At 30.8% G+C, this 24,978-nt stretch overlaps 1 protein-coding gene across 6 annotated transcripts in view; it reads right to left on the bottom strand.

The window, feature by feature from the left end:
- The window catches only part of LOC144840516 (protein tweety homolog 1-A-like), a 58,405-nt gene that overhangs the window by 31,152 nt on the left and 2,275 nt on the right, over nt 1-24,978 (bottom strand). Inside the window, exons 2-15 of one of the 6 annotated variants that reach the window (XM_078696349.1) lie at nt 23,436-23,614; nt 20,013-20,124; nt 19,425-19,666; nt 18,452-18,547; nt 17,419-17,491; nt 12,220-12,295; nt 11,798-11,853; nt 10,066-10,155; nt 5,999-6,132; nt 5,563-5,658; nt 5,033-5,185; nt 4,806-4,908; nt 4,605-4,628; nt 1,717-3,018 (exon numbers count right to left, since the gene is read on the bottom strand). In XM_078696349.1, coding sequence (XP_078552475.1) covers nt 4,614-4,628; nt 4,806-4,908; nt 5,033-5,185; nt 5,563-5,658; nt 5,999-6,132; nt 10,066-10,155; nt 11,798-11,853; nt 12,220-12,295; nt 17,419-17,491; nt 18,452-18,547; nt 19,425-19,666; nt 20,013-20,124; nt 23,436-23,614 — 1,425 coding nt within the window. In that variant the 3' untranslated portion in view covers nt 1,717-3,018; nt 4,605-4,613. Of the gene's footprint in view, nt 1-979; nt 3,019-4,604; nt 4,629-4,805; nt 4,909-5,032; nt 5,186-5,562; nt 5,659-5,998; nt 6,133-10,065; nt 10,156-11,797; nt 11,854-12,219; nt 12,296-17,418; nt 17,492-18,451; nt 18,548-19,424; nt 19,667-20,012; nt 20,125-23,435; nt 23,615-24,978 lie in introns of those variants that run through there. The other 5 variants (XM_078696350.1, XR_013611932.1, XM_078696345.1 and 2 more) reach the window with 5 other exon arrangements.

Raw genomic sequence — 24,978 nt, 5'->3', positions numbered from 1 at the left:
TGCTATAGCACTCTGTAGCCTGAAGCACAATGCTATACCATTTGGTAAACACCATGCTATAGCATTTGGTAGCCTGAAGCACCATGCTATAGCATTTGGTAGCCTGAAGCACCATGCTATAGCATTTGGTAGCCTGAAGCACCATGCTATAGCGATTGATAATCTTAAGTACCATGCTATAGCACTCTGTACTCTGAAACACAATACCAACAAAGCTTTGTTCAAGTTGATAACGTGGAAAGTATTACACTTAGATATGAAGTTAGGATGAAGGTGGCTTTCTGAGGGGCAGCATCGCAACGGCTGGTTACAGTACCACAGTAAATCGTAGAATCAACTTTCTAAGATGCGACATTGTGATTGGTGGTTACTTATCTAAATGGTAGACTCTCAGATAAACTTTCTGAAGGGCGACTCCAAGCTAGGTGGCGGTTCAGAGTAAGAGAAAACGTATAGCTTCTACTAACAAAAATCCAAACAGACAGTGAAGTTCAAAGTATTTAACAGTGATGTACAGTAGCCACAAGATATATGGTGCAGTTTTCGCAAGAAAAGGGAACAATCTCTGTTTAAGCTACCGAGTTGTCAAAGGCCTCTGTGAAACCAACCGTACTTGCTACGGCCCTGTTTAATCACTGCTAAGAAACACTACCAGGTGCAATTATTTCAAGGATAATAATAACTCCAGGATAATTTTAGAGTTGCTTAAAGTTAATAACATGGTATACAATTATGTATGACAATTAATGTAAACATTAAATACTATCTTCTGTACAGTTGTTATTTAGAAATGCTACATAGGTACGGGAAGTGTTGGTAGGAGAGGTCAAGAGAGGTCAATTAATGTGTGCCCACCCCCTTCAATCCAACACCCACCCCTTCAATCCAACACCCACCCCTTCAATCCAACACCCTTCCCCTTCAATCCAACACCCACCCCCTTCAATCCAACACCCTTCCCCTTCACCCTTCCCCTCTCACAAAAAAATATGGAAGGCCAACATTACCCTTTGACACATTTACAATATTATGACAGCGACACTCAATTACAAAGTAATTCCCGTACTCATGTGTAAGAACAATGTTATTTGTTATTATTAAAATCACAAAAAAGTGATTTTAAATGAATTTAAACAATTTGATTTAAAATATACAATTAAGATTAATGACTTAAAACACATAAAATTAGATTTTAGAAGTTAGTTTAATCAAAGATTGTAAATAGAAACTTTATTAAAAATTCACGAATATGCCATAAACAGGTGAGCAAGTATGTACAAAACACATGAATGAATGAAAGTAAATGCTAAATTATTTTAATCCATACTATACATATTTTATCTGGTCCCTATATAAAAATTTAAAACTAAATAAATCACTCTTTCACTTTTAAAAAACCACTGTTAGTACAAAATATGAAGTAACAATAAAAAATGGAATTATTGGACACAACATTGTTAGGAACTTAAGTAAACTTAGTGTGTGGATTGATCATACAATCTTGGCTATGGATAATTAAACAGAGAGTTTATTGTGTCAATAATTAAATTGATTTTACAGTTTAATATAATTTAATCTATAATTAGCAATATTAAAAAACTCTCTAGTTAATTATATAACCTCTTTAGTGAAACAAATTGTTTTTTAACAATTGAGTGATGGCTCTCCATCATGAGTGAAAAACATAGCCTATACTAGTTTATCTAAGTATATATATTAATATATTAGTGCTCTCTGCACAGCACCATCGCCTTGGCCAAGATGTTGTATGTATGACGGATTGTTAACAGATTCTCTGGATTGGTTATGGTGTCCTAACTCCACACTTGATTGCCTAGTTACAGCAATATTGTACTGAAAAAAGTAAACAATGTAGACAACACACAAGTTGATTAGTGAAATGAGAATGTTAACAATGACGGATGATTTCTATGGCCTAAAACTATCATATTTAAAGGTACATATTTTAAAAATAGCTCAGTTCTTTAAACTATTTTATGCTAAATAAAACATTATATAAAATATTCTACCAGTTAAATAAGATTTTATGTTAATATTAGTAATACATATTTACCATATATCGTATAAAAATATTTAACAAATACATAACGTGTGTTTTAATTATTTAACAATATTGTAATACATATGTAAATCTTTTATCGTTCATCTTCACGTTCATTAATTTTTGCATCTAATTCTATGTTCAACAGATTATAAGACTTAATATATCTATTTTAGAATAGAATTAATAAAGGACTCTTTTTCAGAATTTTGAATTTATTCATTGCTTCTTGGGAACTGAATTACGAATGTGATTTCTATAATGTACCTGTCGACGGTACCATAAACATGGCAAAATAATAAATCTTGCTTATTCTATGAAAGCTACGATAACAGATTTACAATAATGTATTATAAAATGATACAGATATTAGCTGTACAACAAAGTATATAATCACACAAGAATGCAATACTGTACATGCTATATACGTTTAATTCTATTTTGATGCAGGTATCCCCCTCCCCTAATAAAAGTGGGGGTAGGGGAGATGTCATTACAAGATTCTATACCCACATCAATACAGAAATATAGTGCTATACTATGAAATGTGGATGAGGTTACTACAACAAATGAAAGACACACAACAGATATATACAAAGGATGCATTTTACAATAAGAGGGTAACACAACACCCCTTAAAATATAATTACATTCTTCTTTAACATATATGACATTGTTTATATACCACCAATTAATAAATTTAATCCATAAAAATCTTATTTGATAAAATTTAGCATTTATAATTATTACATAATTCATTTTTTTTTATAATTGGTGGAAAATGTCAAAGTTCAAAAGTAGAGATTGCTTAATCCAATCCACAGCATAATATTCAGTCCAGAAATGAGCGGCAAGAATTTCGACTTTTGTTTGCAGATCAGCGGCGGCGGCCAGTCGGTAGGGCACCCTCAACCAGAATCTTGATTTCGAGAACGACCAGACATTGCCAAGGTATACTGTAATGGCAAAATATGTAAAAGCACCAATCACCATACAGGATAGTAAAAGGATAGTAACAACAACCAGTGGTGGATATAACAGGGTTTCCTATTGGCTAATTGGATGGAAGGCTATTGTGGGGAACATAAATCAATCAATTATGTGAAATAATTTCAATTGTACCCTGATTTTTTGAGTAAATATTTAAATTTATGTTTTTAGGTTAAAATTGGATTTGATTATGTGTACCATTATTCCTGAATATTACAGTATTCTGTATAAAGATCTAAATGGATGTAAAAATACTGCAAATTGAATGGGAACTTACAACTGTATTACAAAATGTCTTCTGTTGTGTTAAATTGTTAATTTTGAGCACAAGGATTTTAAACAGGCTGGGATCATAAAATATTTTCATTTTCAGTTTGGTAGATATAATGCTCATTAGATAAAGGTTTTAGTTGTTTTTTAACTGAATTATATTTTGAAGAAAAGAAAGAACATTAAATTTATTTTATTACCATATTTAATCTCACAGAAATATTTTAATGTAATGTTTCAAAATTGATTTTGCAATTCATAACTCAAATAATTTCGCAACAGTGCTAAATAGAAACAATGTCGGCACTTAATTGAATGAGTATATTACTTTTAGTTTCATCCAAGTCAGAAAAAATAGTAATTATCTATACCAATATACTCTTGAAATAGCTGTGGACACACAGTGGGTTATGCAGTGTATTATAAGTATAGTAGTAAGTACATTATGAAACATTGAATATGATTGGTTAAAATGCTAACAAATGAATGTGTTATATTTGGTGTTTAGTGCTAACAATTCACAAATAAATAACAAATATAAAAAAAACCCCCAACAAATAATCATCAATTTTGCCAGATAAAACATTACTTTTTATGTATTAAATGGAAATAAAGTAAGTTTATAACCACCCATGGCATCAATAAATTATTCATATTATATAAAACATATTTTTGTAAATATATACAGTAGAGTGATAGCAATATTATTATTGACAGGCCTATCAAGTATAAATCCAAAAACTTAAAAATGCAAAACCAAACAACAGGCAGACAGATGACCCAAGAATTATTGAACCTCATTAAACCAGAAAGGGCTATTATATCCACCATTGGTTTAAAAAGAAAGGCTAAAAGAAATTTAGCAAGGTATAGCGTTAAAACCACCCATAAAACATTAAAGTACGAAGGTACCAAACAGAACAATATATATGGAATCCACTCATTAATCATTTCTGGAAAAAGAATAGTTTGCAATAGTAGCAAGTATTACTGAGCATGTGCAGATTGTAACGCTTGAATACATTCAATAGAATGTGTAAATGTTGCAATTGAATGTTGTCATAATGTACATTGTCATGTGATTAAACGCAACAAACTGCACAACATACAGAATGGTAAAGCAAAAAATGCAGTTATTAAAGGGCTAAAGATATGTAGCACTAGGCTAGGTGTAAACAACTTATTAGCACTAGGCTACTCAACAATCTAAAAAATCTCCTGCAATTTCTGTGGAGAATGATGGGAATTTCCAGGCAACAGATGTTTCTTTTGTAGCACTTACCCGTCGTCTTCACATATACGCATACTGATAGAGTACATAGGGATGTAGAAGGAGAAAAGCCAATAAGCAAAATAGCATTGAAGCAAGATAAAAAGAACTTGTTTATTTATAAGTATTAATATGCAATCAGAATACTACTGCAGTATTAGGTGTTGTATTGGTTCTATCTAATATTAGTGTTAGAGGTCAGTGTATACTTACAGATGGCGGTGGCGAGTCGTGACCATGTCTTCGTATCAAAGGGTCATCCTCGTACCTATAATCTTGATTGTATGCTACACTGCTTGCTGCAAAGCTAGGATCTCTGTAAAAATCAATCAAAATCTATGACAGAAATCTGATTTTACTGATTCTAACTGGGACAGCAAACAACATTTAGAAAGTTATTTTTAATTAAAATTCTGAATTAATGTTCTAAAACTGTTTACCTGTTATAATCTGGTATAGTCGGTGACCCTAGACCTGATTGACGCTGTGGTGACCTAGAAGGGTCATTGCGACGACTAAATCGTTCAAGCGTGGCACTTGGATTATCTGGCGGCAAGAATGGATCCTCTCTATCTACTTCATAATCAGCTTTCCTATAAATTACACAAACATATCAATTAATCATCATCAACACTGAATACTTAACAAGACAATCAGAGCTATTATTGATCAAAGTGTGCATAGATTTCTTTATTTTTCTTTTCAGATCTTTTTTTTATAATTTGTTATTAATACAATTTGCTGATATGTTAATAAATGTTAATAAATGAAATGAAAACACTAATCACTAAAACATTGAGGTAATAATGAGTTCACACTATCAAACTAGTTTGACAAAAAAGTGTGATGTGCCCAAATATGGTAGTGATGACATCATATGTCTATATATGGGCACATCACATTTTTTCGTCACATAAAATTTGAGAGTGTGGACATAGCTTTAGATTATCATTTAGTTTCATATACTTACCTTTTTGCAATGATTGGCAAAGTACAGGAGGAAATGAGAACTGTGAAGAAGATACCAGATAAGATTGAGCCTATCATCATGAAACTGATACCAGTACTGTTGAACAAAGAATGAAATAGAACATTAAAATTAAAGATTGTATCGGAATACTGTATTTAAAATAAAAGTGTATAGCATGGTATAAACGTAGATCTCAAGTACACCAGCAGTGAAGTCAACTAAGTATCTGTCAATGACAGCCATGTGTCTTCAGAAGAAGACGGCTACAAGAACAGTAACAGTAAATGCTAGAACCTGATGATTTAAGAGTGATTTTTATTAGTCTGTAGCATGTAAATAAAAAGTTGACATTTAACTAGAGTCAGTTATTTTTCTAAATTTGCATTGGAAAATAAACAATTGAAGTTCAAAAATGTTGTTGAGTTGAATGACTTACATTGTATCATAGCACATAGAGTACAGACCGATCACATAGTCTGTTTTTAATGTGTTGCAGTTGACGCTAGCAACCAGGTTTTGAAGCTGCAAACTTGTTGACTGGAATGTTTTGTCAAGTTCATTCATAATTTCCTAAAATAAAAAAACAATGAATTTAATAACAGAGGAAAAATGGGTTTACTATATACAACCTTCATACAACATGATGAAAGAATGCGTAGGAGGTCACAGAGTAGAGTTTTTAAAAATATGACTTTTATGCTTTCACAAAGTGCATCTATTGGCATACAGAGATCAACCAACGTCAAACCATGACAAACCATGGCCTACTGTATTAGGTTTATGCTTTCACAAAGTGCATCTATTGGCATACAGAGATCAACCAACGTCAAACAATAACCAACGTCAAACAATGACAAACCATGGCCTACTGTATTAGGTTTTTAGTTGTGTATATAATAATGGTTGTGCTAGAAAATACAACTGCTGAAGAACCAGAACCACTTTTTAAAATTCACTCTTTAGCTTGGTGTCCGGTGAATCAATAAAAATAATCAATTAATAATTAATATATCTAGGTTGTTGTTGGTCGGCAGTTTTTAAATATTTATGTTGGAAGAGAAATGTTGGGCCATAGCTTGTAGTCATGATTGAAAGTGTGACATTGTCTTAATTTGCAAACAGCATAATTCAATTATTTCATCATCTATACACGTTTACCATTTTCTTTATATAAAATACCTAATAACAGGAGAATCCATACAAGCCTCCCTCTACCATCATCATCATTGTAACATTATATTCCTCACTTTTTATAATCGTCACAACTGCGACACAGAAAATATCATCAACATTTCATCTCTCCTCATGCATTATTCATGATGTCTTGAATACGTAATTACCAAAATACATATATTATTCATATTGTACTGATTACATAATATTGAATTTATTCATCTAAGATCATCTTACAAATCAACTGGGATTGCTCAAGTAATGTATGAGGAGTTTCAAGAGATTACATTTTATTGTCATTTGTCTAGTACGCATCAACATAATCTCACATATCATTCCTTTGTTGTTTTTTTTTCTGCTGCCTTAGTATTTCCAAGTAGTTTGCTAGTCTGCATGTAATAAATGTAACAATATCTTTTATAATCATACAGTATTCGTTTAGTAGTAACTGATTAAATAGAATTTAATAATAAACCATAACGATTCATGATATTGTTTTCAGGAAATCATTGAGAATTTTTTAGAAATATGTTTATGTCAGCAAGTAAATACTGTATTAACCAACTTACTCATATTATTCATGAATATTTCCTGTATTGGTGGTTAGATGTTTAATTCTGATCATATAACATATTTATACAGAAAACAACCAAACTAATTATTAAATGTATTGTTACATGACCTCTCCCCAACGTTATCAATTTTGAGAATGGTTTTTTTATTTTAAAGACACTACACAACTCTTGTATATATATGACGTGTAGTACTGTGTTTTGGTTTAAAACATTTAGAAAACTACAGAGGAATAGGTTTTTGCCACAAACAGGCATATCCCTCATGGGTATAGTCCCAGTATTGAAATTTGAGTTTTTATAAGAAATGCTTACCAATCATTTTTTTCCTGAACCAGGGTTTCCTCTGGGTATAGCTCCACCCTCAAAGTTGACCAATTTCGTGTTCTAGGGACTGGGATTATACCAGAGGATATTTGCTTGTAAATTGTTTGTATTCATATTATCTTGTAATCTTATTGTTAAAACCGAATAAAATCAAATCAAATACGGTACTAGTTATATAATATAGGGGAAAAAATGCCAATCAAAATGGAGTATCTGTACAATGAATCTAGCAAAAGGAAGGAAGCCATTGGTTTATGCATACAATATTTATGGACAGTGAACAGCACAGCATTCATCCAAAAATGGATGACTAATGATTCCCAGTAGAATCTGTGAGAATAATTGATTCCAGGAAACAAACTGACCACATAACATTTAAAAAGCATATGATCAATAAGTTACTAATGTTATCAGACTATTTGTAGATTAAGAACAATAGATACAAAAAAATTATAAAATAATTCATGTGCCTACAGGGTAAAAGTGAATTTTCAAGACAATTTTCTAATACTGTACTAACTAATTATTCATAGGGCCTATGGGGGACTCTAAGTACATTTAGGTCAATTATACATACACAGTCAACTTTCCCAGTACCTGACTCCCTGAAAACCAGAAAATCTTCCAATACCAGACTTTTCTAGAAATTTAAACAGTCCAAAATTCATTTTTTTCATTAAAACACATTCCGAATATCAGACTTTTCTGGAAAACAAGACATATTTGGCCAGCCCAAAGGTATCCAGTATTGGGAGAGTTGACAGTACCATAATAAAATGACAACCATGTTTATACCAACAATATCAACAATTTGTTTTCAAGTTCATTAAAATGCTATTTGGAAAGTAAAAATTCAAAACCATTTACATGGATGATGCATTAGGTCACGTACATAGGCTATCCTTGTTATACAATAGAACATTAAATAATATTATATTGCCCTTGTAACATCTACCACAATTATTCTTTATTGTATACCAGGCTATATCAAATAATGGCCATAATATTAGAATCGATATTGTTTCACTTTTCAAAATATCTAAAAATAAAAATTTTTTCTATTGAATTTTTACAGTTTACAACTGTTTGAACTTGTTCTGAAACTGTGCTCTTTGTTTTTATTTTTAATAGAGAAATTGTGGATGTTAAAATGTAGGAAAACATGGACAAATTAATGATTTTTATGAGTTTTTTTTTTGTTTTATAGAAAAAAATATTTAAATATGCAGTAACAAATGCTTCACTGATAATTTGTGCTATTCTCAACATGTTTTTAATTTCTTGTCTTTGTTTTCTTTATTGCCCTATGGACAATGGCTATTAGTTAATAATTTCTGTTTGTTTATTGCCTTTACCACCTATCTTTCTGCTTCAATTTGTGTTTTCTAAAGGGATTTTATATATTGTTATTTTAAGCTTGTATTAGTACAATCTATTCTTTCCAAACCGGACACCCTTAGGCTGGCCCACAATGCCTGTTAATGCTATACATTCTATTGTCTTCCGTGTCTATGGGTTGAACCATTGGGTTGGCCCACAATGCCTGTTAATGCTATACATTCTATTGTCTTCCGTGTCTGTGGGTTGAACCATTGGGTTGGCCCACAATGCCTGTTAATGCTATACATTCTATTGTCTTCCGTGTCTGTGGGTTGAAAACGGGGGCATCTCTACACAAAGGAAGTGAAATCTCTGTATGTAAGTTTAGGATGTCATTATTTAGGTGAAGACAGTTGAGTTTCCTTACTACGCATTATCACGTGGACCGGACAAGTTTTATTAATTCCATCCTATTGCTTTTATCAATTTAGTATTTATAATTTTATTTACATAAGAACTAATTCAACATGCTTTTTCTTAGGAAATCGTCAACAAAAATCTTGATGTAAATATATGGTGTTGCCTAAAGCAGTTATTTTATACATATTCTTCAACATTAAAACCTTTGAACCAATATTATGTTTCTGAAAGATTGACATAGTGTATTAAGAAAAAATGTATTTAATTATTAATTAATTAAATGTTTTCACTGTCTATTAACCTATATATAGCGAGATACTGATACTTTGTGTAATAATGTTTATGCATTCATTTGTGCAACTGTAGAAGATTAAAATAAAAACATTTCCTTTTTTGTTGTATTTGTAATCAATTTACTCGAGTTAAGTATTGAATAAAACAAGAAATATTTCTTACAAAAAACGCTGCTCGCCATTTTGAAATAAAAAAAAATGTCCTTTTTTTGTTGTATTAGTAATCAATTTACTCGGTACATTCCCTTTTTTAAATGTCCTTTCTTTTGTTGTATTAATAATTAATTTACTTGTACATTCCCTCTTTTTTTATAATTTTTCCCTCATTCTATTCTCCCATAGCAACTTTCAAAATCATTAACATAATATATGAATATTCATGACATGATATTACTTACAACTGCATCTGAATCAGGGCCAACTAGTTTTTCAATGTTCTCCAATGTTGTCTCAGCTAAAGTCTGTGCTTCTTGTGCATCTCTCAGCGACTAAAACAAGAAACACTTAGGTTAAAATGGTACAAGCTTGTGGGGATTTCATTAAAATAAATATAATTTAGTCTCTCATTTCAACATAAGACTTTTAAAGTGAATTCTTGCAAAACTTGTATCATTTTTCAATGAGAATTTGAATTTCTTCACACGAATAAATCTGTTAAAAACAAACAATTTTTAAAGCAACCATTTTTAACAAGTTATAAGGTCAAATTTGTCATAAAATTATCAATATCATATAGAGAAATCCAGCGGACCATAAACGCTGAACTCAAGAAGCTGTTTTAAAGCCAATTGTTGTCATGGCACTTGGCTGACGGTGTCAAAACGTGCTGATTATATCAACTCATTAATCCAAAGGAAATGTAATAAAATCCTTGCAAGTTTTAGGAAAAATACAAATATTTTGACCTGGATATATTTTACATTTTCAACAATTTTGTGATTGGTTGAATTTATGATTTATGAATTAATACATCCTGCTCTGTCTACACTATCAAACTAGGGTGATGTGCCCAAATATGATAGTGGTATGCCCAAATATGGTAGTGATATGACATCATCATGTCCATATATGGGCACATCACATACAGTTTGATAGTGTAGACAGAGCTTTAGGTTAATCATGTTGCTTCATCATGTCAAACTTCAGACAACATTCTCAAGAAATGTGATATGATAAATTACCAATTTGTTGTTATCACTAGATTAAGGAGTTAGATAGTTGAAATATCATTATGTGTGTGACATCTTATACATACAGCCAGGTCAACTTGTAAGAGATATTTTAAGGGGGTGACAAAATGCATTAGTTTCTTTAAGTGAAATAAAATCCCTCAGCTTAAATGTATGTTTTATACATTTTGTGTACACTCTACTGATATAAGGTCAAGTTTAAGTTTTCTTATGGATCTAAAAGCATTTTATACCATTTGATTGAAAGCTGGTCATGTGACATTGGGCAGATCTTTAGAGGTGCACCAAAAGAATAATTTAAAACCTTACAGTACATATATCAAGTTCTATTCATTGGAATTTATGATCATAAGTTTAAAGTGTATGAATCATTCCAAAACAGCAGAAGAAAACATATTTACTGTAGGAGAGTTTTTTTTAGATGATGAATTATGAATTAGTCATTGGCATTTGTGATTTTAAAAGCTTCATCTTTTGTGAGTCACAGAGGTTTGTTTGTGGGTTGAGTTCTGATAATCAATATATCTGAACTAGGTCTTCCTAAAGGTTATATCCAATTAGCAGATGATTACATATCATCTTGAATAATTTATTGCATTTTCAGAGTTGGCTGGCTTTTCTTTAATTGGGTACCATCATCAATGTGAGCAACATTTTGCTGCCAGTTGACTACACATTCCAAAAGATATCAAATCTCAATTTTGTTTTTCTTTAATTACCCTTTTTAAAAATTGTTAAGTATATTATTATTTTGTATATAAAGTATAATATGTAAAGGTGTAGTGTAAACTGGATCGTACAATAGGATAATATATAACTTGAAATGATTCTTTGTATCAGCTACTTCATGTATGTCTGATTATTTGTATGTTTTTAGGGCATTTCATTTCAAGATTCTGTAGCTAATGTAATGTTTTACAAAATCATTGTTTTCACTTACTGTTCCATATGGATTTTGAGAGTTAGGATAGCAAGTCAAATAGTATAAAACAACATCTGAAAAACAAAAATTATTAAAGTCAAACATTTTAACTTGCACTTCTTGACAAAATGGTTTGAACAGGATGTAATCTCATTTACTATCTTTTTATTGTATATCTTAGTAATTTTTCTGTGATAACATTTTTATATTTTTATTTATATATATGACTACAATGATTTTAATTGATGTCCATTATATGTCACCGGGAAGGCGTGGAAGACTTGTACAGCAATTAAGTTTACTTTCGTTGAATCCTGTCACTGTCATGGGTTTTGTTTGTATTGTATTATCATGCTTTTTTTTGACGAAATAAATGAAATCAACAAAGAGAGGATGAAACTTTTTAAAAATAATTTTCTTCAGAATGTTCTCAGTTTTACCTTGGTCTACTCCAGCATTATCATCAGTATATGACAACACATAAGTATTTGGATCAACACAGAAATCACTAGCACCCTGAAAGAATAAGAACATTCTAATAAAAAAAATGTAATGCATAGTCATTTCACAGTCAAAAACATCTAAAATACGGAAACCAAAACCATACCATTTGCCAGGGGAGAAATTTACTTTTTTTTTAAATAGTTGTAACAAAATCTAGCAAAACATAACAATTAAGAAAGCAATTTTCAATCCTACAAAAGATATGTTTAAGACCAAGACCCAAGTAACTTTTCAAGACTAAATACTAACTATTTCTCCCCAAAAAGCATAACCAGCAAAAGGCTACTTTCAAAATGTTGTAATATACCACCCTTGCTATGATGAATTTCCAGCTTTGAAGCTAAAATTCTTCCATAATAATGATGGAGTGGATGGAGTAAAAATGGTAGGAACCTTTGTTCTAAATTATTAACTCAAATTCTAAGAAAACTAATTATTAATTCAAAATATTTCTATTTCAGGTTTTATATAGTAAAAACATGCAGCCCGAAGGCTGAAATTGTTGATTTACAAAAAAATATATATATAAGGAATTACAAATGTTTAAAAAATACAAAATTGATACAAAACATGAAAAAACACTATTATTATACTATATAAAATAAGGTCAATCAAATATTTTACAATTTTAAACAAAAATACAATTTGAAAAAGACAGTTTTATTATTCATATTCCAAGGACTTAGATATAATTGTACGACATGTACATGTATGAATTGAATACAACAACACGACGCATGAATTGTATTGGATGTCATAAAATGGACTACATTCCCACTTCTTCTAGGGTATTTGACTACCGATAATGTTGAATAAATTATGCAAATGTTTTAACCACACACGTATCATACAAGAACATTACAGACAAGATTGATTTGTTTTCAACTAGTCCATCACTTCAGACCATTATTCAAGACAAATTGGGTTTTCATATTAGCAGCTCTCTAACACTAACGCATTTAATTCAATTCTGCATATCATTTAAATTTCAATTAAAATAATAAAATGAATTTAATTTCAACTGTTTAGTCTGGTAATATTTGGAATGTATGTGTTTTTATAATTCACAATATTATAAAAAACAAATTTTTATTTTTTCATTTTATAAAATAGAGTATTTTCATACATGACCCCAACATACCAATATTGACCTTGATTAATTTAGTTGTACTTGAACTTTCATACTATTTTTTTTCCTAAAAGCACACAGTGGTTATTGATTTTCACTTCTATTTTAATAAATAAAACTTTGCTTTTTGTGTCATTGTTTTAGCACTATATTATGATGATTATTTTAAATGGTTTCAATTGAATTAAGTTAACTAGAAGATTGTAATCTAATATTTTGAACAAAGAAATAGAAACAGAATGTGAAAATGTAAAAATCTTAAATCATCAGGAGATGTAATATTCAATCAAAATGTCTTGAATTCCCTCAAGATCCATTTTTCCATTAAAAATCCTGACATTTTCAGATTCAAATATAGATTTTTGGTAAAATAACTATTCTTGAAAATTACTAATTTACATAACAGACCTTTGGGAACATCTCCTTGGAAACAGACAAATTATTCTGATATTCATCAATTTTTGGTTTATAGATTTTTCATAAGTTGAGAAAAAGAACAGAGATATGTCAGTTTATACTTCATATGATATAGGCCAGGTCAAGAAAGAACAATTTTTATTGTTTTTTTTTTAAATTTATTTTTTATGTTTATATTTCTTTTAACAGCAAGCAACTCGGCAATCACAGGATGGATAAACTATTTTTATAAATTATCATGGAATGGAGTTGTTGATGGAATGTGGTTTCTTTCGCATTCTCCACGAAATGCCCAATCAAGACAATTCGAATTGTCATCGCCACAACCCTGGGCTTCTTTTTTTTTATACCATATTTAATGAGGGTGATCCATCTAGCAACTGCTGATCTGGATTGGAAGGCAAGCCACATCACAGCTCAACTTTTCAAAATATTTTTATTTTATAAATTTACAACAAAAATAATAGAAACAAATTTATGTAGTAGACAAACTATGTATTACTACAAAAAGAAATTGGTATTTTGCATAATAGGGCATCTGGGAAAATTGTCATGGCAACAAAGTTGATACAGCAACACTTGAGAGAGCTAATTTGCTTTAATTTGCATAATGACCCCCCTGGGTTTAGGAATGTAGTTGATGAACACTTTGTGCCTGGCCTAATCATTGATTCACAGACAGTTAAATTAAATTAAATCCATGAAACATGAATGATAATAGGTTTAAAATAATTTGTTTAACTATAAAAGAACAAGTTTTATAGATAAATTATTACAGTATCTACTATATTATTAATGGTATCATTGTATTGTATCTTTATATATATTACCATTTGTTTGTATTGTTGACCATTGATAGAAATTAATAAATGTAATGTACAGTGAATTGTAATAATGCATTAATTAGCTAATTTTTTAAATTTCTTTATTCAAATTCAAAACAAAAAAACAGTACAGGGATGAATTCAGGGTAGCATAAAAAGTAATCAATAGTCAAACTTATTTCCATTGTGGCCCTTAAGGATGAAATATGTACAGATTTTCCAATTAAACTAAAAAACCTCCAGGACATTGGTATCATAATAATATATTTCTTTATCTCTTTATAATGCTATGCCGACTTCAATGCATTCAAATGCTACAATATAAAATATATATTTAAACTAAATTTCCCACAAAATACTATTATATAATTTATTTTGAATCAATGCATCCATAGTGTGAACAACTATTTAAAAAATAAAACCCTTTGTTATCTGATACAAATGAAAGATTTAACAATTTGTAACCAACTCCAATACACAGAGTGTTATTATTTTATTATGCAAGATATAATCTTGATTTTATCCCTTACAGTAGTAAAGATCAAAAGATTTCATGCCGAAACAAGTAATATCTATATTTTATAACTTCCCATATCTATTACATGCTGAACAATAGTTTAATAACACAAAACAATCTTTGTTTCCAAAGCCTACAAAGTCAACTCTTTGGAATTATACTTTCCCAATTTCTGTTCTTAAAAAAGGAAATTCTATAAACAAGAATTTTAAAAAGAAGCACACATTGTTTAAAGGGAAAGTATTGTCAATATTCAGCAGCATTGACAGAATACATTCTATATACTGGTGGTTTTCTGTTCAGGCTTTCAATAAAAAAAACTTTAAATTCATATTCTACTAGGCAGAATGATAATGCAGCAAAGGGTTGACAGAATACATTCTGTACAGTATACATTCTGTACAGTATACTGTTGGTTTTCTGTACAGGCTTTCAATTATAAAAAAAAATCTTAAATTCATATTCTACTAGGCAGAATGATAATGCAGCAAAGAGTTGACAGAATACATTCTGTCAACTGGAAGTTTTATGTAGGCTTTCACTAAAAGAACATTAAGTGAATATTGAAATGTCAGAATGATTTTCTTACATATTGCAAAGCACCCACAAGAAGAAACTAGAATTTAATTCGTCACTTTGACGAATTATAGGTGATCATTTTTATCATTTTACTGAAATTAATTTTTTTTAAACATGCACGTACGTTAACATACGATCGGAAAATGTTGATGTATGCCATCCTATTATATGCTTATAGTGCTGAGTTGTGCCTATATGCCATATACAATATGTACAGTATATACTGTATATCTATATACAGTGTAGCATAGGTGAAATTACGGGACACACATGTTCTAATTTTTTGGCATGATGACGTTATCAAACTAAACTTTAAGATGACAATTTCGAAAGATAATTAATTGAGCAAAAAAATATAAGATTTGGAAAAAAATTTGGCACGTAGAAGCGCTGTGCGCGCTCTTTGAATTGTGTATAACTTTGACGAAAAATATGAAAAAACTACTTTTTCACTTCAACTGGCCATATGTTAACGTCACAACATCCGATAGGCTTAATTTTTATATGAATTAATATCTACATTTCATCAGCTTTCATAATAAATTATAATCATCAAGGTAACCTTTAATTCTGAAGAGCTGTAAGATATTCAAATTTACTGCGAAGGTGAAATTACACGGCCTACGTTATTCAAGTTTTTACGCGTGATGACGTCATTAAAATGAAGATAGTGTCAACTCATGATAAAGATAATTAATTAAGCAAGCACATACTGAAAGTTGTGCGAAATTCGAGCACACATAACCAAGATGCGCTCTGTTGAATGTGATAATCTACACAAAAAGATAACAAATCCTAATTTTTAAATTCAAGTGGCCATTTGATGACGTCAAAACATTTTGTACGTAAAATGTGTACATGAATTCATATCTACAACTCAATGGCTTCCAGAATAAGTTAAAAAAATCGGGGGTCATCTTGCATTCTGAAGAATTATTTTTATTTTAAAAAAGACCTATTTTTCACCATTTTCAGAACTTTTGTAAAATTAATGTGCGCATTTTGTCATTTTTAACGTGCTCGTATAGCGTTATTTTAAGTCGGAACTGACTCAAATTTGGTGAATGTACTAAGGATGGTGAGTAGAATGAGATTTGTAAAAAAAATTCATGTTTTTTACGCTTTTTAAGTATCGCGCGCGCAAAAACGCATTTTTGCGCAGTAATTTTTTGAAACACGCAAATGGCCTAATTCATGCTCTAAATTGATCAAAACTTAATTTTGAGCGTTTTAAATTTTTAACGCGCGATATCACGCGCATGAACCTACGTGCGCGTGCGTTTTTATTTGCTAATATTTTTACCCTTGATCTGAAGTTTACGTGTAGTGAATTTCATTATTATGTGATAATGAATTATGGAGATATGATTGATAATGTGATTTCGCAAAATGGCGTATAAATGTCGTCACGGATGAGTGATCACGCTGGAAAGCTTATTAGGATTGAGTTATATTATTTGAAAGATATTCTGAAATTTTTGTAATCATTGACATTAAACTTTTTGAGATAATTGTTACACAAAATAGTGTACAGAAACAATAAAAAGAAAAAAAAAAAAATAATAATAAAGATTTTATACAATAACAATAGGTGATCATTTTATTCTAAATGATCACCTAATTATTGTTTAGTGGAATTTCAAACATCATATTAATGAAAAAATCTTACCACTGTAATGAAGATCTCTATCCCCATTCTGCACCAGATCAATATTATAAAAAATACACAAGTTACAGAAACGCTGAAATAGAAACAGGATTATGATGATGAGCTAGTGTTACTTTTTAAATTGATTTATCAAGGTGTATAAATTATAATAATTTTCTATATTCCAGTGACACAAAGTCTAATAACATGAATTGAATGCTACTTTAGGAAACTATAGATAGTGATAATAATGTAAGTCTATACATATGTGCTAACACACTAAAGAACAAGTAATTTATTCCAGATTCAGATTGTTTGATCATTTTCAAATTTTCTCAAAATGTTATTTTAATTGATTGTTATTTAAATGGATTTAACTTTTCAGCTGTTATGTAGAAAAATTGTATCTAACGTTAACAAAAATCTTCTTCAATTCAGAGTGATTTAAATTATTTCCTTATTGAATTCATGAAAGTGAAAATGAAATCACACAACAAAACTATAATATTTCTCAGGGATAAAGATGGTTGTGCAGGTCAATGGAAGCTAGTGTACTATTAAAAAGAACATTGTTCTGAGCAGAGGAGGCTAACGTTTCCAAATCATCAGACAGTTTTTAATTTTAGTCCCGAATTTGCTTTAAGTAAGCTTCATTTTCTCACCATGTATTCAATTTCAGATACTGTGTTTACCCATGTGTCAAAAAGGAGTTTATATTTTGTATTTAACATTTAATGTTGACTAATTATACATTTTTAACCATAATGTCATGTTTTACGACATCCTTGATAAAGGCTTTGTCTGTCTTCCTGCTTGAATCAATTATTTCCTTAAAATATTAATATATCATTTTCAGAATAGAAAGTCATGGAAAATCCCAGCAAATTTCCAAATAAAAATGTTATGAAATGAATGTTACTGATCAGTTTTGTATTCATAAGTGATTTTGGCCAAAATACAACTTTCTACAGTTTAAAACAAATTTACTATTTACTGTAAGTAGTCCCTATCTAACCACCAACCAGGATGTACATTTCGCAATAATTATACTTACAAAACAAGTAGACATCTTGAACCCTTTCCAACAGCACACAGAGCTATCAAACATACAATGATCTCCAGGCTGAGTAACACAATGGTCCCAAGCCACCTGCAAAAAACAAATTCTGACCTAAAATACCAATATATATGAAATATACCATGCACGGATTTAGGCGGGGTATAACCTCCACCCCCCCCCCCCCCCCTCCCCGCATAATCTATAATGCTCCCCTGAATACCAATATAATGTTGTCAAGTTTAATGTTTCATCACATGTTTCTAACAAAGTTGATAGATTACAGCACGTGACTGAAAGCAATTCTTTTTTAAACAAAAGTCATGTTTATTTTTATTATTTCAGTAGCCGCAGTGGCATTGATATTTGTAAGGTGTAATGACAAATGGTAACTATTGCCCAAATGTTTTGACAGAATGAATTTCAGGTTTAATGGGCGTGGAAAGATTTTCATCCACCCATAGTGAAAATGTTGTCAGTAATTGATTGAATTCACAGCTGTATCAACACAATGAAACACAAAAACTGTAGTAGAAATATTGTGTATATACAGTATACATACTGTATCTGTATGTATATATATGATATGCCACTTTTGTCTCTCACTATCGAGTCTTCTTTCACTGTCAGTGACAACATAATCTACTAGGAAACCCCTCTACATATTTTACAAATCGCTCCTTGACTTTTATTGAAACTTGCTGATCTGATCAAAATTACTCATGACAACATTTATAGACTATATAATAACTACATAGGATATTCATCAGAATTCTATTATTACATTACTGATTTGTATCTATACTGGGGTACTGTATAAGTGCATTCCTCTATTATATGCCAGGCTATTTGTCCTTGGGTAATGTACTATACATCCCAAGCTTACATTGAAGTTCTTTGGGCTTATGTCTAAATAAGTAAATATTAAAATATTATTTGATAATTTAACATCCAAAAAATAAAACCCTACCTAAAATATTCATATTTCTCGAGGTCATCTGCTTTTGAGGTCAAGTTCAACTTAACGCTATCAGCATCAGTACTTATTCGTGAAACATTGTCGGCTGTACTGTATGTATAGCGGTTCAGGTTCTCCGTCAGCTCCAGTAAGTCATTACGTTTCTGTCTGTCTGGTTCATTCATGAAGATTTGATTTAAAATGTCAATTTTCGTTGAAATGTCATTTTTGTATGTTGCTATTATCTTGTTCACCTGTAACATTAATGTTTAATTATCATCGTTAAAATAAAAAGAAAAATCAGAAAAAAATGTTGATACATTGAGAACAATCAAAAGTTTGTAACAGAATTCCGATTTAATGATACAGTATTTGAATTCATGGTTTGTTTAAAATTCTATGACTACTGCATACTGTATATACAGTATATATATATATATATATATATATAAATTCAAAGGCAAATATACTGAAAATAATGACAATGCTGTGGGTATCAGTGGCTGGATCTCAATGGAGATACAAAATAAAATAAGCAAAAAGCTAAATCAAAACGATAAAGTAAAACAGCAAGAAATAAATATATATATAATATTATACCTGTGTAGATACTTCATTGATGGTTACATCTACATCTTTTGCGGCGTTTGTTAGTCGATTAACACCTGTGGAAGTTTCCTCATTTCCATAGAAACCAACAATTATAAAACTCCTAAAAAATATAATTATAATCAGGTCATGTGACAATATATATTTAAAATTCATGGTAACATGTTTTTTTTAAACCAGGATCTCTATCATGATTCATGCATGATGCAAAGGAAACTAGGCCATGGAGCAATGCCATCATTTGAACCTAGAATCCTTTTGGACGCTATCTTGGATTTGAGGATGAACATAGTAAATTTTCAACGGCACAACACTCAATTATTTTTCCTAAGGGTGTAGGCTATAAGAAAAAAAATTGGTGTGCTTAGTGTGTAGAGAGGTGGCAATGGGACACCTTAACAAAGCCTCATTTAGGCACTTGGACCTTTGCTTATAAGTGAGAATGAATACAACAAGCTACCAGAACAACTTGGTGTGCTTAGTGTGTAGAGAGGTGTGACACCTTAACAAAGCCTCATTTAGGCACTTGGACCTTTGCTTATAAGTGAGAATGAATACCATAAGCTACCATTTCGTTTACGTTTACTGTATTGGGCTGTATTTGTATGATGATAATAGAATACTGTATTTATTGGATTTTTGACAGTGTTACAGTATACATCAATGCACTGCTCAAGAAACCATTACAATATTTAAATTGAATACATGTACAGTCATGTATGATACCACTAAACTTTCGAGTTAAAATCAACATTGTAAGGCATTTCATGAATGAATAAAACTGCCTTAAAATACCGTGACATGTTTCAAGAATATTATTCTCATTACCAGAACTGAAATCAACTCCTAGACTGAGTACTTAAACCTACAATACTGCCTGTTCAATAAATGCCTTACAATTTGGATTTTAATTCAGTATAGTACATTTAAATACTAAAGGGTTGGTAGACAATATTTTACAATAAATTATGGATAATATTTCTAATCTATCTATTGTTCAACAACACAACAATAAGCTATTATTTCAGCAACACTACCAATATAAAATTTCGAGGAAGACCGAGAACCACCCTACCAATAACTCTCAGCAACGACCTACTCACCCTTTATAAGCATAATACAGACATTAAGTATCCCGGACAATTGAAAACCAAGAAAGACATGAAACAACTTAAAGAACTAGCCAATGAAAGATCAGACTGGAAGAAACTAGTAAAAGAGATTTACGGAGCAGCCCAAGCGGAAATGTCGGCAGACTTTTCAGCGGAGAGGCAGTAATAATAATATCTATTATTCAAAAAACTATTTAATACTGTACAGCACAGTACAGTAGATATTAAATACATGTATGAATAGGGAATGAATCATCGATATGTGAAAGTACAAACGAATACAAATAAATGAAAGGTTTATTACGCTGTGCTAGTCAACAATAGTGACAATTATATGACTAAACTGAAATAATTGAAGAGGAGAGAAACTTAATAATTGAACTCGAATGCTCAAATTAACTTGTTTTCATACAAGGAATGAGCACACTTAAAATGATATGTAACATATTAAAGTGTATTCAACATATGACTAACACAAATAATTAAGTGGGAGAGAATTGCATATTAGTACTAGTAGCATATTCTAGTAGTAGAATGATTGGGAAAATAATAATGAATCAAGAATCAATTTGATAAAGTTCAATGAACTAGGCAATTACTAATACAGTAGTGAAAATAAATAAATAACTGCAATTATTTTAATATACAAAACCAAAAGAGTTTTTTCACTACCAATATTTCCTTGTTCATTATTTATACACATTGTTTATTAATTAGAATAAAAATAAGTATTTATTCTAGCATATGTCTATTGTAAGTATATGCATGGTAATAAGCCACAAATCACTTCCTATGTTATGAATATTTATCAACTCATCTGCTAGAATAAGAGTTTTAAACGTACAGATGGTATGCTATGAGACCACCGTATGCTAATTCCAGTCTTTGTTTCAACGAGGAGTTCTCAGTATCGTAAAGAAATCCAATTATGACAGAAATCAATTGCAATACTGCAGCAGCCATTTATTATTAATGTCAAGTTGACAGGCTACCACTAGGTAGGTTTGTAGCTTGAATCATTTTATGACAGAAATCAATTGCAATACTGCAGCAGCAGCCATTTATTATTGTCAAGTTGACAGGCTACCACTAGGTAGGTTTGTAGCTTGGATAATTTTATGACAGAAATCAATTGCAATACTGCAGCAGCAGCAGCAGCCATTTATTATTAATGTCTAGTTGACAGGCTACCACTAGGTAGGTTTGTAGCTTGAATCATTTTAACAAGATATGCAAATTAGGTTCATTAGCATATTGATACAACATAACATGACACAGTTTGTACTTATGTAACTTAGACCTATCAGTTCAACAATAATTGAACAAATAGATTAGTCTCTCTTTACTTGCAGTTCAAGCACCCTTGTTTCATCTTATCAGAAATTATTGAGTGTGTTTGTAATATTATTATGCAATCCATGTACAGTATGTTCCAGTTCATAGGTCTGTGTGGTTGTACTGTACTGTACCTTCAACATAACACTTTGTCAATGCATTGACCAACATTATATTGAGAAAATAACATATGTCTATAGTATAATGTAAATGGTCTACTGTATAATAAACTTATCCACTCTAAGAATTTAATTAAAACAATAGCCTCCTTCTCATTAAATGTGTAATTGAATAAGGTAGGTAGGTATGTAGGATTACCAGGGAGGAATCAAGCATATTATACCAAGAATGGGCTTGCTTAGTAGTAGTGCACGGAAATTAGTTAATTGGTGGTTAAGAGTAGATACAATACCAAGTATTATCAATTAGTTCAATATTCAAAGGATGTAAGAAAGAACAGACACATGTCAAATGAAAACTCTCCAATATGGAATTACTCATAAATAATTTAAAGTTTATTACAAACAGTGCTTCTCCATTTTCCCACGATACATGATTTCCTCTGGGACATGTGAAATGAATGCTTCTCTGAGCCCAACAAAATTAAGTATCTTTTAGTTATTAAAACAATGAATTTTAATTTATTTAAGTTCAGGTATTTTTTCATTAGTCAAAAAAATGCCTCATTTAATGTAAAAATTCAGTTAATATTGCAAATGAAATATAAGATTTTATCAATTGATAACTTAAGCTTGGTTCCCACTAGGATGCAGCACAAGGACATAGACACAACGCAAGCGTGTTGACCAATCGCTTGTGATTGGTCAAATCCCTTATGTTGCGCTACGTCGTTGTTTTGCGTCTCTAGTGGGAACCACGCATTACTGATACCGGTAAATTTATTGCTCAATACTACAGGACAAAACGACAAATACAAAGTTACTACCGTAAACATAGAAGTACTTACAAAGAAAGCAATGCAACAATTGCCAAGCCCCATGTTTTGGCTGCGGATTTAGTCCTGGACGGGCGCGTTGGGCTTCTTGATCGCCTCCTACGGAAAAATCCATAGCAACAGTATACAAAGATGACTAAGATGGTTAAAATTAACCATGCCAACGGAATGCTTGCCAGAAATAACAGTGCCTAGAAAAAAATTAGAAGAATAAACATTAATATATACAGTAGTACACTGGATTTCAGGAAATATAGTACTGTATGGGGTATTCCACAGTATTTGGTCTAAACAAACAATATTATTTCTCAAAGCAGTCAATTTTATTATTATTTATAATAATTTTTACGTAAAAATCTGAAGAAAAAAAACGTTTATTTTTTTATTTCAACCATCTTTAAAAAAGGTCACCCTTCCAGTTTAGCCCAGTGAGTTAACTGATATTCAGGGGACCTCTTTAATAAAATTAAAATACATTTTGTGTTATGAATGTAGAGTGCAGTTTGTAAAGAAAAAAATGGAAACACAGTTTTATTGGGTTATTGCTTTGTTCAGTTATATTACTATAAACTTAGTAGCCATGACAAACAGCTTGAAAGGGCTTAAATATGTACAATTTTATCCAAGTCTACAATTTATCATGCAAAGAGGTGAAAATGACTCATTATACAATTAGCTTTGACAATTGTCTGCTGTGAGTGCTAGTTAATTTTTGGACTTGACATTGTATTGTAAATAAAGCCTATAGGATTAGAATGTAAAGATAAATGGGTTGTTTCTAAACTTGTGTCAACCTTGATAATAACATACTACAGACTTATTTTGATCACAACACAATATTCACCCATGGAGGTACAATATAAAGTGATTCTTTGTCAAAATTAGTATTAGTAATTAACATCATCACAAATGAACTGGCAATTATTCTGACATTTTCAATAAGTTAATTGCGGAATCCTCTCCCAAAGAATTTAATAGCATTTATATTTTAAACTATTGGTTTTCAAAAATGTGAATTTGCATCTAAATAATAAATGAACTATATTACTGTACAGGAGCTAACACTTGATGCTAAATGTCTTTGTTTAGTGGTTTTGTTCTACTGTAGGCCTACGTTATTAAAAAGGTTGTTTAAAGGGCAAAGTCATGGTGTTTACATGGCTGTAAGTATTGATGTGTACCAAAGGGCATCTATATATACCACATATAACCCTAACAGCAAAGTGAACGTTTATTTTAGACAGTAAGACATAAAATTGACAGCCTGTATAAACGTCAATAAGAACATAAATGATGACGCACAATATTACATTATGATGTCACCGATACCGATCAATGTAATGCTGGTATAATGTTTTGGCAATTTGACACGTAAGGGTCAGCGTCTTAAGACTGGCTTGGTGAGTGACTATGAAGAAACATTTTACAAGTTACATAAGCAATTGGCTATGAAAAGATCAACAATGGGCCTGGTAGCGCCCGTTAGTTGACGCAAATAGTTATTGTATTCAATTATAATCACTATTCGGCATTCCATAAACGAACAATTAAATGT

The sequence above is a fragment of the Antedon bifida genome, chromosome 4 (assembly GCF_963402885.1).
Source record: "Antedon bifida chromosome 4, ecAntBifi1.1, whole genome shotgun sequence".
Lineage (NCBI taxonomy): Eukaryota > Metazoa > Echinodermata > Crinoidea > Comatulida > Antedonidae > Antedon > Antedon bifida.
Note: the sequence above shows the minus strand (reverse complement) of the source record. Positions and strands in the feature narration are given on the sequence as shown.